General features: G+C 40.1%; 1 protein-coding gene across 6 annotated transcripts in view; it reads right to left on the bottom strand.

The window, feature by feature from the left end:
* The window catches only part of EPS8 (EGFR pathway substrate 8, signaling adaptor), a 199289-nt gene that overhangs the window by 67855 nt on the left and 114596 nt on the right, over nucleotides 1–16838 (bottom strand). For all 6 annotated transcript variants that reach the window (XM_074938382.1, XM_074938416.1, XM_074938391.1 and 3 more), the window contains 2 exons: nucleotides 12467–12557; nucleotides 11082–11155 (listed from right to left, as the gene is read on the bottom strand). In XM_074938382.1, the coding sequence (XP_074794483.1) occupies nucleotides 11082–11155; nucleotides 12467–12528 (136 nt within the window). In that variant the 5' untranslated portion in view covers nucleotides 12529–12557. The remainder of the gene's footprint in view (nucleotides 1–11081; nucleotides 11156–12466; nucleotides 12558–16838) is intronic.

Here is a 16838-nt window from a genome sequence, read left to right as displayed (position 1 = left end):
TTTAGTTATAAGCTGGGGACGCATCAATTAGAAGTAACGGAGGAAGAGAAGGACCTTGGAGTATTCGTTGACCACAGGATGACTATGAGCCGCCAATGTGATATGGCCGCGAAAGAAGCTAATGTGGTCTTGGGATGCATCAGGCGAGGTATTTCCAGTAGAGATAAGGAGTTGTTCGTACCGTTATACGAGGCACTGGTGAGACCTCATCTGGAATACTGTGTGCAGTTCTGGTCTCCCATGTTTAAGAAGGATGAATTCAAACTGGAACAGGTACAGAGAAGGGCTACTAGGATGATCCAAGGAATGGAAAATCTGTCTTATGAAAGGAGACTCAAGGAGCTTGGCTTGTTTAGCCTCACCAAAAGAAGGCTGAGGGGAGATATGATTGCTCTCTATAAATATATCAGAGAGGGAGAGGAATTATTTAAGCTCAGTACCAATGTGGACACAAGAACAAATGGATATAAACTGGCCATCGGGAAGTTTAGACTTGAAATTAGACGAAGGTTTCTAAACATCAGAGGAGTGAAGTTCTGGAACAGCCTTCCAAGGGAAACAGTGGGGGCAAAAGACCTATCTGGCTTCAAGATTAAACTCGATAAGTTTATGGAGGAGAAGGTATGATGGGATAACATGATTTTGGCAATTAATTGATCTTAAACTATTCATGGTAAATAGGCCCAATGGCCTGTGATGGAATGTTAGATGTGGTGGGATCTGAGTTACTACAGAGAATTCTTTCCTGGGTATCTGGCTGGTGAATCTTGCCCACATGCTCAGGGGTCAGCTGATCGCCATATTTGGGGTCGGGAAGGAATTTTCCTCCAGGGCAGATTGGAAGAGGCCCTGGGGGTTTTTCACCTTCCTCTGTAGCATGGGGCACGGGTCACTTGCTGGAGGATTCTCTGCACCTTGAAGTCTTTAAACCATGATTTGAGGACTTCGATAGCTCAGACATAGGTGAGAGGTATATTGCAGGAGTGGTGGGTGAGATTCGGTGGCCTGCATTGTGCAGGAGGTCAGACTAGATGATCATAATGGTCCCTTCTGACCTTAATGTCTATGAATCTAAATTTCAGCCTAAGGGTTCTACCTGCAAAACCCTTTAATCCCTGACCCTAGTTTGCATTTCCCTTCAAAAAAGGGCTACACAAACAGCTTTATATTCTGGATTGGCGCTAATGTGCCCTATATGATCTGGCTTCCAGCATAAATTAGTAAGAGTCAGCAGAATAGCTCTGCCTCTCCTTGCAGGGACCTCAACTCAGAGAACCTGTCACAAGACTCCACTCCTTTAGCACTTGTCCTTCTCAGTTCCATGTTATACCCTTCCACTATTATCAGAGTTCTCCACACAGGGAAGATTATCTTTTGTACTTCCCTCTTAGGGCAATTATTCTCATGCCCTTTCTTCTGGGCATCAGAGGTCCCTCCTGCTCCAAAATTATGAAATTCTCTATGAAGGAAATTTAAAACATTAATAAATAGTTTAGGGTTGATCAAAACATTTTGTTTCAACAGTCTTGTTATGATGTCAACTTTTTATTTTGTATTATGTTATATAAAAAGTCATTTCAAAACAAAAAACTAAAATGTCTCATTCCAAAAATGTCAAAGTAGGATGTCCCGACATTGTTGGAACTTTACCCCTCCCAATTTTCTTTTTTAAACAAAATATCCAGTGAAATTCACAATGTATTTTGATTTCAAGAGACCTGCAGATTTTGACAGACTATTCCTCCAAGATTTCACCGATCAGATCCATTTAGGAATTTGAAAATGTTGGCCCAAATCTTCCCTTAACCAAGATCATCTACATTTATCGTCTTGATATGTCCCATTAAACACACACACACACACACAAACCCCCAAACCTTTCATTTGCAAGTGTCAGGGATTAATTTTTCAACATGTAGTTTTTTCATGGTTTTTCCTACAATAACCTGCAGACTGGATTACTGCATCACCCTCCTCAGGAAGCTACTCTTGAGGCCAGTATGACTGCATGATGTAATAATACGTTTGCCTGTCTGTAAGATGTATGAATTTTCTAGTATTTGATTCATACAACCCTTTTCTCCTTTTTCATTAATTTATGTCTACCATAAATTTCCTGGATTTCAAATTCAATGTTTGAATATTTCCTTAAGTGATTCTTTTTTTAATTAAATACATATTTAACACAGTAAAAATTATTTATAAAATACCCAAACTAATTCTGCTATGGATGGACTAGAAGTTTGGTACAATCAAAATAATTTTCTATCTGTAGCCTTCACCCTCCACACATGTGTGTTGGCAAAGGTCAGCTAATAAAACAGAATAAGGAATGCAATATCTAAATAAGAAATTCGGTTTGGTGACAGTAGATATTGGTATGTTTTTTAATACTAACATTCTGCTGCAATAAGGTTGAAATTAATCTCTGTGTACAGGGGAAACAAAAAGACTGTGCAATACTTAAGTCTCATTTAATTGGTCAAAAATAGGAGGACTTAAAGTAGCACATTCACTTTGTGATGGCCCTCCAGATAGAAGTGAATTTCATTCTAAATTTTCAAATATAATGTATATGAATATCACTTATTGCTCTATCCACTTTTCTGCTTCTAATTAGGCTTAGTCCTAATACCACTTCCAGATATTTGGTTAAATGTTACATAAAACTCAGTAGAGCCTTAAATTAAATTTTATCTCGTTTCTACTAGTACACTTTTGGAAACTCTTACAGCAGCTCCAAAAGATTGACACTGACATTTCTTAGGCTCAGGCCACACTGTTTTTCTGTCTAAGACTAAATAAGTACGACTCTCTGATGTGCTTACTGGAATGAAATCCAAATGTGGAAATTAAAGTAACTAATTAATATTCACTAGTATCATTTTGACAGCCATACAGCAACACTGAAGTGTTTGCCATTTGCCTGCCTATTGCAAGGTATTTCAATAAGAATATTTCTCACTGTGACTCTTGAGAATGAACTCTGGAAGTTGTTGATTTAATGAAAGTTAACACTTTTCCCTTTATGCTTTCACTCTCCAGTGTAATCATCTTGTTTCCCAGGTCCAGCTCATCGGTTCCCTCCATGCATGAAGAGAGTTATTAAGGCTCCACAACGGGCACAGCCAGACAGAATTAATACAAGTGTCAAAACCATTGAGCTTATTCTATTTAATCACATAGTCCTTCTTTTAAAACCATGTTCATATCCAAAACACTAAGCTTGTAGAAATGCAGTTTAGCACGAGTACCATGGGTAATTTAAACAGTTGAAATGCCTAAAACAATAGCTACCTACGATAATTTTTTTATGATGCTAAGGAAAAGAAACAGAGATTTAAGTCAATCTATTAATTATGCTCCACAGCTGAAGAAGTCTAATCAAAAGAATTTTAACAGCATAGATCTAAAAATCAAATCATGTCCTAAGGTAAAAATCTTTGTACCACTTTACTCATAGTGTGGGCTCTCTGACTGTCTAGGAAATTCACTATTCTACTCTAAACAGGTGCTTACATTACATTTGTCACCATAGTATCTGAGTGCCTAGCTGAATCTCTGTCTGCTAACTATCTTCTCAAATACACATTAGAACACTGATTAAGATGTGATTGTAATTCTTCTTCTGATGTGGACTTGTCTACAGTTATCCGTGCCTTTGGAAACTCCATTAGTGTTGTCAGCTCTCCGGAAATTATTGTGATTTTTGCCCCTGCTGCAGGCAATCTTGTGATGATGGGAAAAGGTATAGCCTTCATACCATTTTGGGGAAGCAAACAAGAAAGAGGGAGGGACTCCCCTACACTCTGACCTGTAACCCAGTGGAAGGTACACTCAATTGCAAGCCCAAAGACTCAAGAGTTCTAGTCCCAGCTCACTTACTGACTGCTGTTAATATTTTTGTGCCCTTCACAACTTACTATGAACCAAAGTTTCATACTTTAAGGGGTAGCTATCACTCATCAGTTTCAAAGGTAAGATAAGCAAGAGCTTGCACAAGGTCCCTTCAGGAAGAGCTATGAACAGAATCCAGGACTCTAATAGAACTGTCAAGTCTCAACCACTTTGCCAAACAGTCTTTCTGAAGGAACGTGACAAATCAGGGGCCTGTGCCACCCATACGAACAGTGTGGCTCTGTGTCACCCTCTAGTGGCTAGACCACATATGTCGTCTATGATTCTGATATTACTTTCATACTAAGCCACATCATGTTCTTTAGCTCAAGTGGTAAAGGCTATGTTTCTACATATAGAGGTCCCAGGCTCCATTCCAACAGATGAGCCAGACAGGAGTGATGTTACCTTTAGCTATGCTTTCTGTAACCATAAGGAAACATTCAGCTCACAGAGCAAGAAACAGAAATCAAGAATCCTGATGTCTAGTATTCCACTGCTTAGAAATACTTATTTAGTCCCAGGGCAATCTATGTATGGTGCATAGTCTTTCTCCCCATAAGGGCTGGTACACAGAAAGAATAAAAGGATTGTCCCCCACCCTTCACTTATTTCACAGTTTCATAGAGTTTAAGGCTAGAAGGAACCATTGGATCAGTCTGACCTCCTGTTTACCACAGGCCATCAAATTTCATCCAGATACCCCTATATTATACCCAAAGACTTTAGTTAGGCCAAAATATTTCAGTTCTCAGGAAACTGTGTGCCACAGGTAGAGAACAGGAGAGACCAGGGTACCACCAATGCCCGAGGCCCCTGCCATGGCAGGGAATTGATAGGTGAGATATGCCCAGATGTACAGGTGCACTGGCAGGGGAGGAGGGGGACTATTTTCACTGATGGGGCTATTCCGTCCGTGCTGCAGCCGCGGAGATAGGCCTGATGGCAATCCAAACAGGGGTTGCGAGAACTGCGCACTGCTGGGACCACACATGCATGTAGACACACACCAGGAGAGTTACAGGAATATTAGACAGACCACACAATGGTTAGCGAGACAAATTTCTCTCAGGTAGGCAGTGCTGAAAGAACTAGACAGATTCAAAATGCTCTCTGCCCTTTTGGATAAGGGACAGGGCCAAAAGGATTATGCGATTGGGCCTTTTGGATCAAGCATTTTCCTGAGGCAGGGCATGATATGGATGGACGGGGGTGGGGAAAGAGATAGAGTGGGTGCAGTTCTCAGAGCAAGAGGTGCCCTGTGTCTATGGGGTCAGGATAGCCTATTCCAGAGGTGGGCAAACTACGGCCCGTGGGCCACATCCAGCCTTCAGGACCATCCCGCCCGGCCCTTGAGCTCCCAGCCGGGGAGGCTAGCCCTCAGCCCCTCCCCTGCTGTCCTCCTCCCCCACAGCCTCAGCTCGCCGTGCCACCAGCACTCTGGGCGGCGGGGCTGCAAGATCCTACCAGACAGCCCGGCTGCAAGAGCCGCCAGCCTGCCCCGGTGCTCTTGACTGTGTGGCGGGATGGCTGGTTCTGGTTGGGCAGTGCGGCTGCCAGTCCTGGTAATCTGAGCGGCATGGTAAGGGGGGGAGAGGGGAAGAGGAGCGGGGGGGTTGGATGAGGGGCAGGGGGTTCTGGGGGGCAGTCAGAGGACAGGGAGCGGGGGGTTGGATTAGGCAGAGATTCGGGGGGGGCGTGCTCAGGGGGTAGGGAACAGGGGGGTTGGATAGGCGTGGAGTCCCGGGGGGGGGCGGTTAGGGGACAAGGAGCGGGGGGGGCTTGGATGGGTCGGGGGTTCTGAGGGGTGCAGTCAGGGGGCGGGAAGTAGGAGGGGGCGGATAGGGGGCAGAGGCCAGGCTGTTTGGGGAGGCACAGCCTTCCCTACCCAGCCCTCCATACAGTTTTGGAACCCCAATGAGGCCCTCAGGCCAAAAAGTTTGCCTACCCCTGGCCTATTCTTTCAACCCTGACCGCCCCCCAGGATTACAAAACAGGAGTACCAAGTTGGGTCCAACTTCTACAGTTGAAGTAGAAGAGGTCGCTGTAGCAATGGGAAGGATGGGTTCAAACTCTGTTGACGACCCATGCGAGGGTGAAAAAACAAAGCATGTATAAAAGTTAGTGTAAGACCTCTGGAGTAATTGATGGGAGATCATTGGCCAATTCTACTAAACACTGGTGAGGCCTCAGATGGAGTAGCGTGTCCAATTCTGGGTGCCACACTTTAGGAAAGAGGGAATAATTGGAGAGAGTGCAGAGGAGAGAAACAAAAATAAATGGTTTTAAAACCCCAACCTATGAGGGGAGGTTAAAAAACCCTGGCATGTTTAGTCTGCTGCTACTCTGAAACCTGTCATTTTACATAGGCCACCAAATAGCAATTATATGATAACTGTCAATTAATACTAATCTGGGCTGGATTCTAAGATATTTAGAGATGAAAGCCTCTTCTGTCCATCACTAATCTCAAATCCACCCACATCGCTCCTATTTTTTTCATAAATGAAAAATTCCATACCTGAAATTATCTATTGTGTTTGAAATAAAAATTCAGGAAGATACAGCACTTCAAGACAAAGAACGAAGTCTACATTTGTAGAGAATTATGCTGATTCTGCCACACTTCTTAGTTTAAAATGAATGGGTGATAATACAGAGCTGGGAAGACAGCCAGAAGAGTAAAGATGTGTCCTGGTCACATAAAAAATGTTCTATTAAACATAACTTTGATCAACATTTGTCTTACTGGGTTTTCTTACCTACTTCCTAATGTTTTAATTATGTGTGATTTGTTTGTCCAGGGAGTGCATACAGGATGCAGAAATTCCTGTTTAAAAACGATCACTAAGGGATGTAATTATTAAAATAAATGGGAACTGTACTTGAGCTATGTTAATAGAAATGCAGGACTGGAAGGGACCTCAAGAGGTCATCGTGTCCAGCTCCCTGTACTGAGGCAGGACCAACTAAACCTAGACAGTCCCTGACAGGTGTTCGTCTAACCTCTTCTTAAAAACTTCCAGTGACAGGGATTCCACAGCTCTCCTCGGAAGCCTGTTCCAGAACTTAACTACCCTTATTGTTAGAAAGGGTTTCCGAAAAAGCTATCTTAAATCTCCATAGCTGAAGATTAAGCCCGTTACTACTTGTCCTACCTTTAGTGAACATGAAGAACCATTGATCACCATCCTCTTTATAACAGCCCTTAACATATTTGACAGTTAACAGGTCCCACCACAGTATTCTTTTCTCAAAACTAAACATACCCAGATTTTTTAACCTGTCCTCATAGGTCAGCTTTTCTCAATCTTTTATCGCTTTTGTTCCTCTCCTCCAGACTCTCTCCAGTTTAACCACGTTTCCTAAAGTGTTGCACCTAGAATTGGACACAATACTCCAGCTGAGGCCTCACCCGTGCCAAGCAAAGCAGGACAATTGCCTCCCATGTCTAACATACAACACTCCTATTGATAACATGGTATTACCCTTTTTTGTAACTGTACCACATTGTTGACGCATATTCAATTTGTGATCCCAGATTTTTTTCCAGCAGTACTACCACTAGCCAGTTATTGCCCCATCTGTAATTGTGCATTTGAGTTTTAATGCTTAACTGTAGTGTTTTGCACCTGTCTTTACTGAATTTCACCTTGCTGATTTCAGACCTATTCTCTAATTTCTCAAGGTAATTTTAAATTCTAATACTATCTTCCAAAGTGCTTGTAACCCCTCCCAGCTTTGTGTCATTCAAATTTTATGAGCACACTCATCACTCAGTTATCCAATCATTAATGAAAATATTGAATAGTACCAGATCCACCACTGACCCATGCAGAAACCACTAGATGTGTCCTTCCAGTTTGACACTGAACCATTGATAACTACTCTTTGAGAACAGTCTTTCAACCAGCTGTGCACCCTCCTTATAGTAATTTCACTTAGACTACATTTCCTTAGTTTGCTTATAGGAACATCAGGAGGGGCTGTGTCAAAATCTTTACTAAAATTGAGATAAATCACATCTTCAGCTTCCCCCTCATCCACTAGGCCAGTAACCCTGTCAAAGAAGGAAGTTAGGGGTTTGGAATGGTTTGTTCTTGACAAATTGATGCTGGCAATTCCTTATAATCCTATGATCCTCTGGGTGCTTATATGCTGATTGTTTAATAATTTGTTCCAATATCTTTCCAGGTATGGAAGTTTGGAATTATGGACCATTTAGCCTGAGGTCCTCATTGTTCCCCTTTTTAAAGGCATGTCCAAAATTCTACACCGTCCCTTCCACTAGTTGGCACAGATTGATAGGTCTTGGAGTTCCAGTCCCTTTGTCTTCAAACATCTCTTAACAGACTCTTTTCATCCTATCCTTGGTCTTCCAGTTCCTTTCTTGCTGTCCTTTTCTTCCCAGGCTCTCTTTGCTGGTCATTCTTCTCCCATTCTTATCACATGTGCAGCCCACTGAAATGTGCACTCTGCAGCCTATCACAGAGTTGATCTTCCCCCTAATTTCCTCCAGGCACACACTGTCTACCATCCACTTGTCTGTCAGTCATTCTCCTCAGTATATTATTTTCTGTTACCTATATCTTGTTTTCTTTCATCTCTGTAAGACCCTCCATTTTCAAAACCATAAGACAGGCAGGGATAAACACATGCAGCATACACTTTTCCTTCCATTTTGTTACTTGTCAGTCCCACAATACTCCTGTCACATTTTTCCCTGCTGCCCTGGCAAACTGCGTGGTTCTTCTCAGCTATCCAGATCTCTCTCCTATGTAAGTGTACTTCCCTAGTGTACAGACACTTTCTTCTGATTCAGGTTCTCTCCTGCAACTTCAGTCAACACCTCTTCTTCCACCTTCCCTACTTGCATTAACTTCAGTTTTCTTTAAGTTGGTCTTCAAACACAGACGTGTACTCCGATATCATATTGAACAAAGTTTTGTTCCTGTCAACTTATGTAAATATTCTTTAGCCTGTTCTTTCACTATTTCAGCTTGCATTCCTTCCCCCTTGTTAATATTGTGTTGAGTATCTAGTCACCATTGACCCTTGTAGTGAAGACTGATGCAAAACAAGTATTAAACACCTTAGCCTTTTTGATGCCACCAGTTATCTCTCCTTCCATACTGAATAGAGGACCTGCATGTCCCTTCTCCTGCATGCCTAATGTACTTAAATAAACTCCTCTTATTGCCTTTTATGTCAGTTGCTAGGTGAAACTCATTTTGTGCCTTAGCCTTTCTGATTTTGTCCCTGCATGCTTCTGCTATTTTTTTGTTCTCCTCCTTCACGATTTGCCCATGTTTCTGTTCTTCGTAGGATTCCGTTTGGATTTTCAGGTCACTAAGCAGCTCTGTTGGAGCCATATTGTCCTCTTCCTATCTTTCCTTTGCAACATAACAGTTTGCTGTTCTACCTTTAATATTGTTTTATTGAAACTCTCCTGACCTCCTTTTTATCCCTTAGATTTTCTTCCCTTGGAGCTTACCTATAAGTTTTCTAAGTTTGTTGAAGTTTGTTTTGGAAGTCCATTGTCCTTATTCCGCTGTTCTGAGTCCTTCCTTTCCTTAGGATCATTTCATGATGACTTTCACTCAAATTGCTTTCCACCTATAGACTCACTAGCAATTCCTCCCTATTGGTCAGAATCAAGTCTGAAATGGCTGTCCACTAGTTCTGCCATTTTCTAAAACAAAAAGTTGTCCATAATATACTCCAAGAACCTGTTGGAAAATTTTTATTTTGCTGTATTATTTTTCCAACCGATGTCAGGATATTAAAGTCCCCCATGACTACCAGAGCTTGTGTTTTGGATATTTTTGTTGTTTGTTCTAGAAATGCCAAATCCTTCTCCTCTTCCTGATCTGGTCATCTGTAGTAGACTCCCACCATGAGGTCACCTCTATCTTTTTTCCCCTTTTATCTTTACCCAGTTGGTCTGCCTCAAACCTCCTTCTGGATGTCAGAACAAGTTAAGAGATGCTTGTTTTAATTTTTACACAATGTTGAGATCATTGTACCTCTACTCAACATTTAAATAGTATATTTAATTCTACATTTAGAACGTAACAGGCAGAAGGTCCCTTGTTAAGGTGACATCTGAGAGAGACATGTGCAACAGTCAAACTCTATCCATCTGCCTAAGGAGGATGGAGAGAGATGTGATGGCCCTGCCATGAGCTAATCCTGGGGTAACAAAAGAGCCTTAGTATTTTAAATCTTATGCTTACACTAGTACATGAAACACAGCATCGGAACTGATTCTGGGCAATGAATTATGCTTCACTCTATATACACGAGACGGGTATAACTCTAAATGGCTCCTCCTCCATTTACTCTGGTAGCCAACATTCTAACATTTTATAGGAAAAATGTTTCTATGATTCATGTGTACAGAGGGAAGAAAACCCTAGATTATCAATACCATAGGGCTTCTTTTCAGGGGTAGGCTATGGCAGGGCCCTGAAATATATACTGCTTTAGGGATCAGGCAGTTCTTGGCAGAGAGTTTTCTACCTAACATACAGATGGGAAAAAAAACAAGACACAGAAAGACTAATTGACTTGTTCAAAGTTATAAAGCTCAGGGAATAGAATCCCAGGGTCCAGATTCCCAGTCTCCAACTCTAACCACTAAACCATAATCCAAAGGAGGCAGATGTTGAGCCTGTTAACCTTGACAGAGTTTCTTTATATACCCCATGGTAGTTAGTTCCAATAAATACTAACAACACTTTACTTCAGTATCTTCCATCCAAAGAACAGAAAGAACTTTCCAAGCAGTAACTAATTATTCCTAACACCATCTCTGAAAAGCAGATACATATTCTTTCCTTTTTGCAAATGTGGAAACTGAGAAATGGAAAGGTTAAGTTGCCATCCAAAGTGTGTAGCACAGCTGGGAATAGGCTCCAGATCTCCTGATTATCTCTCATGTGCCTTGGCCACAATACTATTCTTCAATTCATTATTGCAATTAATACTGTAAGAATGGTTAAAGGTAAGCAGTTAGAAGCCAACTTTATATTAAGAACAAAACTTATTCTTTAGCTCAGTTAGCTTTAACTCAGATACAAACCAATTTCAAATAAATATTAAATATATTTATATATATTTTTGCAACACTTAAAAAGTCACTGTTTAAATGACAAATCCAGAATCTATTAAGCAAGGCTTACCATAAATAGCCTTTGCACTTGCTTTCGAACTTTGTTCCCTCTCCGCCTGAGCAAATGTTGGTGAACCATATCCACTAGAAGAAAAGGTGTGTGGTTAGTCTATTTATAGATTTATTTGGTATCTTTTGCTGAAAATATCTCAGCTTTGTAAAAATTTTCAAATACATTAACACATATGTATACAACAGTACTTCCTGCAAGGACAATGAGAATGAACACCCCACCTCATGTACATACATAACTATGCATGATTTACTTAGATTGTAAGCTCTTTGGGGCAGGGATCATCTTTTTGTTCTGTGTTGGTACAGTGCCTAGCACAACGGGGTCCTGGTCCGTGACTGGGGCTGCTAGGTACTACCACAACACAAATAATAATAAAATAGATTAATAGTTTCACAGATTTGAAGGCCAGAAATTAGCCAGAAATGTGATTAGCTAGCCCGTCTTCCTGCATTACACAGGTCACAGAACTTCCCCAAAACTATTTCTGTTTGCACTCGAGCACATCTTTCAGAAAAAACATGATAAATACCAGAATTTTTTTTTTATTTTGGTGGGATTTTACCTTCTCTTCTATGCTTAACTCACTACTACTTCTGACTTATAAAAGAGACAGAAGAAAGAGTATCTGACTGCCCAAGGCTAGAAGGAAAGGGCGAGCAATGTCCTCACTGTGTAAAAACAAGAACGAATTATATGTGGCCTCAACTTAAATAAGGAACAACATTGGAAGTATCGATAATGTAAATTCCATCCCCATAGAAACATAGCCTGTCTTGTCCTAGGTTAGATAAGACTATGTTAGTGATATATCAAAGTCTGATACTCTGCAATATCCTATGTCTCAGAAAAAGGCAGCTGGCAGCCAACAACCCTCAACCAATAACATAGAACATTAATTGTACAGTAATGTACATAGGAAAAAAATATTTTCTGACCCATGTAAAGATCAGTTTAGGCTTTGAAAAATGAGATTAACTGACACGTGGGTTCAGCATCGACCCAACCATTTCACTTTCCAGACAAACTAGTATGACAGCTTTAAGGAAATAAATATCTTATTGATACTATGACATATCTCCGTGTTGCAGACAGCCTGAAGAGATTATTCAACAATACAGATTTAAAATTATAATCACCAATATTAATAAAAAAATGACACATATGGATGTCATGTGTCACTTTGGTTATGTAGTACAGAAACTGAAACGTCTCTTACAGAAACGCTGCATATTTTTTCAGGAGACGAATTAAAAAAAACTTTTCAAGATTTTGATTATTACTACTCTCAACATCTGAAACTTAAATACAAATGGAAAAAACAAAACTTTTTTTGGGTGTGCAGGGGGCAGGTAACAGAGAGAGTGAGGGAAGAGACTTACTTTATTTGAGAAGAGTAACTTCCATATACACTAGGAGGGGTATTTGAAATATGTCCATTCATTCTGGTCTTCACTCACTCAGGGAAACAATCTAGAGGAGAAAAAAACAACATATGAAATGAATGTATTGTACAATATATAGGTTTGTTATAGCTGTAAAAAACACTTGGAAAAATACGGTACATCTCAAATTAGGGAGGAAAGGGAACCAATAAGTTCGATTATTATTTGCAGTGGTACAGCACCTCAGGCTGCCAGTCACAGGCCAGAACCTCTTTGTGCTAGGCACTGTCCAAACATAGAATAGTGTAGGTAAATTAATAGCATTTATTTTGATTTAATATTCTTTTATAAAAACTTCTCAAATAAAGGAAAGTAGTCGACAAAAACAGTGATATTTAAACTTAAGAAAAATTCTACCACTTTTTCTAAAAGGCTAACTGGCTTATTCAATATGCTTCATTTCAAACCAAAAACACCAATTTGAAATGGGTTTTTTTGTTGTTGTTTTTGTTTAAGTTAATAGCTATATTGTTCAATTTATAAAATGTATCAACTAAATAGCTACGTCACATCTACTTTTAATTAATCAATATCATCATCTAAGGAGACCTGTTTAAAAACAGTGGGGTTTAAAATCCATTGGTGGGAACATTCTGAAAGTTTAAATTTAAAGGGAGTTAGGTAAAACAGTGGTTTGGGCCTGAGATAACCACTCTAAAGCAGTATGCCTACACTGGCTGGAAGGCTGTAAATGCCTTTAATTTGTATATGTCTTCATTAGCAACATTAAAGTGCTGCTGAGTGGCTGTGTAGTTGCAGCACCAGAACTGGAAGAGAGCTCTCCCAAAGCTGTAAAAAACCCACCCCTCGAGGGGAGTAGTTCCCAACGCTGGGAGCGTGGTTCCCACCGCTGGTGCATGGTCTACAATGGTGCTTTACAGTGTTGAAACCTGCAGCGCTCACGGAGGTGTATTTTCACACCCCCAGCGAGAAAGTTGCAGCGCTGTAAAGTGGCAGTGTAGACAAGGCATTAAATGTATCCTTTCAAGTCAAAATTGAGACTGAAACAACACTGGATTTCATGATCCTATAAACACAGAGAAATCATCATCCAAAGTATTAGGAAGGATATTCTACCATTTGCACATGGAGGATTTATATTAATTTGAAAACTTTCAATTTATCGATGGATAGATGGGAAAAACAGACCCCTTGATCTGTGGGAAATAGCCAAAACAAGTACTCATTATGCAAATGCTACTAAAAGGGAACAGACCATTACTTAGGAATATGGGAATTGCCATACCAATACAGAACATATGGCTCCCTCTATATCAGTATCTTATATCTGAAAGTTAATGTTTTAAAAGGTGGCAAAACCCCATTTCTGCAGTAAGCATAATTTGCTTTACTATACCATATGGAAAATTACTTCCAAGCACAGTTTGCATCCAGGTTAGACCTTTAAACACTAAGGATTGCTAATCCTTATTTTTTTACATAGTTAGTGTAACTGCTCCTGTATTTAATTCAGATAAATGTCTAATCTTTTATTGAAACTTCATATGAAGTTTTCCTTAATATGCTGAAGCATTGAGTTCCATAGATTAGTTATAGATTGTGTAAAAAGAACTTGCTTCTATCCATTTTAGGTTTGCTGCCCCCTTTTTTTTTTTTAAATGAGCTTCTCCTTCTTGTTTTATGAGGTAAAGGAAGCAATTGACTGACCTATACGACTCATTAGTTTGTATCTGCATAAAATCTTCCTATTACTCTTCTTTCCATTCAAAACAAATTTAATTTAGACCAAATTGGATCAAATTCCTATCTCAGTTACACCTGTGAAATTTTATTTCATTCAGTGGATTGCACCAACTGGTCCTTACTCTTTTTAATCTCTCCCTATATGGAATCCCACTGTAACTGTAGCAACTTTCGTCATCATTCTCAGATAATTTGCTGTCTCTGCTAGATCCCGTTTGAAATGAGGCTATCAAAGCTAAACACAGTATTGAACATTAGAACAGACCATTACATGTAATCAAATAAAGGAATGAAACAGTATCTCTTATTTTTTCTGTATTTTGTCATAGAATTTAAACAGTTTTTTAATCTTTTAAACCTTGAGCAGTGTTCCTCACTGAGATGTTCACATCTAGACCTTTTTCCTGAAAATGTACAATTCAGACTCCAACAGTGTGTTTCACTGTTTCAAACTGTTCTTTCCAGAGTGCATTACCTTGAATTTGTCTTTAATTAATTTTACTTGCTATATTGGAGTGTTATATAATTAATTAGTAATTAAACCCTAAAAGGGTCTCAAAATCATCTCTCTACTTGAGTAAGTTAAAACACTGTGTGCTCTCAGCAAAATTTACTACTATGCTATTTACTCTTTTCCCCAGATCAATAAATAGACTGAACACTACTACATCTAGTACAGATCCCTAGGTCATGCTACTATTAACCTCTTTCCACATTGGGAATTGGCCATTTATTTTTTCACATTGCTTCCCATCTCTTAGCCATTGATTTGGCCCTTTCCTCTGTGTGTTTAAGTGTTCTATTTATAATGAAGGTTTTAAAGGTTCCCCTCCAAACCCAATCTAAAATAAGGCCAATTGCTCATTTTCGGGATCTTTAGGTTCACTTAAAAAGTAATCTGTATAACATTCCAGTCCTCTGGTCTGGAATATTTTGAGGATTGCATTTAATGAGAAATGGCTTATTTTTACTAATTCAGCAACTATATTGATCTTCAGATTTTTCAGAGAGAGTTCTGATGAATACTTACTAAAATGAGGGGGAGAAATCATAGAATACCAGGGTTGGAAGGGACCTCAGGAGGTCATCTAGTCCAACCCTCTGCTCAAAGCAGGACCAATCCCCAATTTTTGCCCCAGATCCCAAATGGCCCCCTCAAGGATTGAACTCTCAACCCTGGGTTTAGCAGGCCAATGCTCAAACCACTGAGTTATCCCTTCCCAATCATATATAAGGACCACTATAATGAATCTATAAAGTTAGCATCACGGGTGGCAAATGAAGTCAAAGCTGGACCACGAGTAATTGTTTTAACACATTTACAACAAAAAGAAAGCAGATTTTCAAGTTAGTACAAGTGAAAATAAACATTTTGGCTAAACATTTGTCTAACTTGCCTACTGTTTAAACTTCTTAAAACTTTAAATATAAACAAATTTAAAACGGATTTCCAGAAACATTCCATTCCAGACCAAAAAGGAATTTTTTGGCTTCCTGGCTGTCCACCCAGAAGGCTCTTGTCAATTTCATTTTCTGCCAACTGCTAAGAGCCTGATTGGTGGAAAGGCTGAGAGAGAGCTGGCTGCTCAGCACCCCTCTCCTCCTCCATCTCCCAACTATGGGAGCTGGCGAGTAAGGGGTTGTCAGCCTCTCTGGCCCTGGAGCTAGGGGATAGGTGCACAAAAAGAGCATTTTTCTGTCTGAAAGTTCCGATCTGGATTTATTTTTTTAAATAATAAAGTTGCAAACAGACTGAACAAGGCTGATTGTTAAGAGGTTTGTATTTCCGAGAATTTTCTTTCATTGAAATGCTTGTGGAAGGTGTTAAAAGTTCTCCTTTTTCAAATGAGCAGCCGTGGCAGATTCCCACCCAGTCACACCAACATGTTCCTACCCCCATCTGGAAGAACCACTTTGTAGGAAAGCGAATGAGGGTCAGTCAATGTCCATTAAATCCTGGTCTCTCTGCAGACACTGCCACAAAGTGCCAGGAAGTGCTGAACGTGACAGTCATTTTATAACAGGGACAGCTGTGTTCTGAGAACTAGACTCGGAGTCACCACATTATTTTATGTAAAAAAGAAAAAAAAATATTCAAAACTAACCCGATCTATTACAGTTTTCTCTTCAGTATATGAAGATTAGCAAGGCAAATCTTTCAGCTGTCATCTGTTGATGTCAGAGATACAATTTTGCTCTTAGTCTGGCTGGAATGCGGATTTTGGAAAAAGGTCAGGTTTTGGTAGTTTATTAATAGAGCCAAGCGTTCTAAGGCTTTTATTAAAAAATGCAGAACAGCTTTCAAACTGGCTTCAGGGTGTCTGTAATGAGTAGTGAGGCAGCTCCAGCAGGGAGCAATGCCAGAGAGAGCACGTACACAGAAATAAATATACTGGTGGTAAATACCCAATGGAGGAATGGAGACAGTGAGCCACAGGCAAAAAGGGGATGAGTAAACAAGCTGAGTGAAGCCATCACTGCAGAAGAGAACTCCATTCACTGTGGGATCATCTACACTGGCAAGTTATACAAGGCAGTAGAGCAGGTCAGGAATTATTCCCAGGGCATTTACCTGAGATATGAGACACCCCCAGATGCAAGTCCT

Source organism: Natator depressus, chromosome 1 (genome assembly GCF_965152275.1).
Source record: "Natator depressus isolate rNatDep1 chromosome 1, rNatDep2.hap1, whole genome shotgun sequence".
Taxonomy (NCBI): domain Eukaryota; kingdom Metazoa; phylum Chordata; order Testudines; family Cheloniidae; genus Natator; species Natator depressus.
Note: the sequence above shows the minus strand (reverse complement) of the source record. Positions and strands in the feature narration are given on the sequence as shown.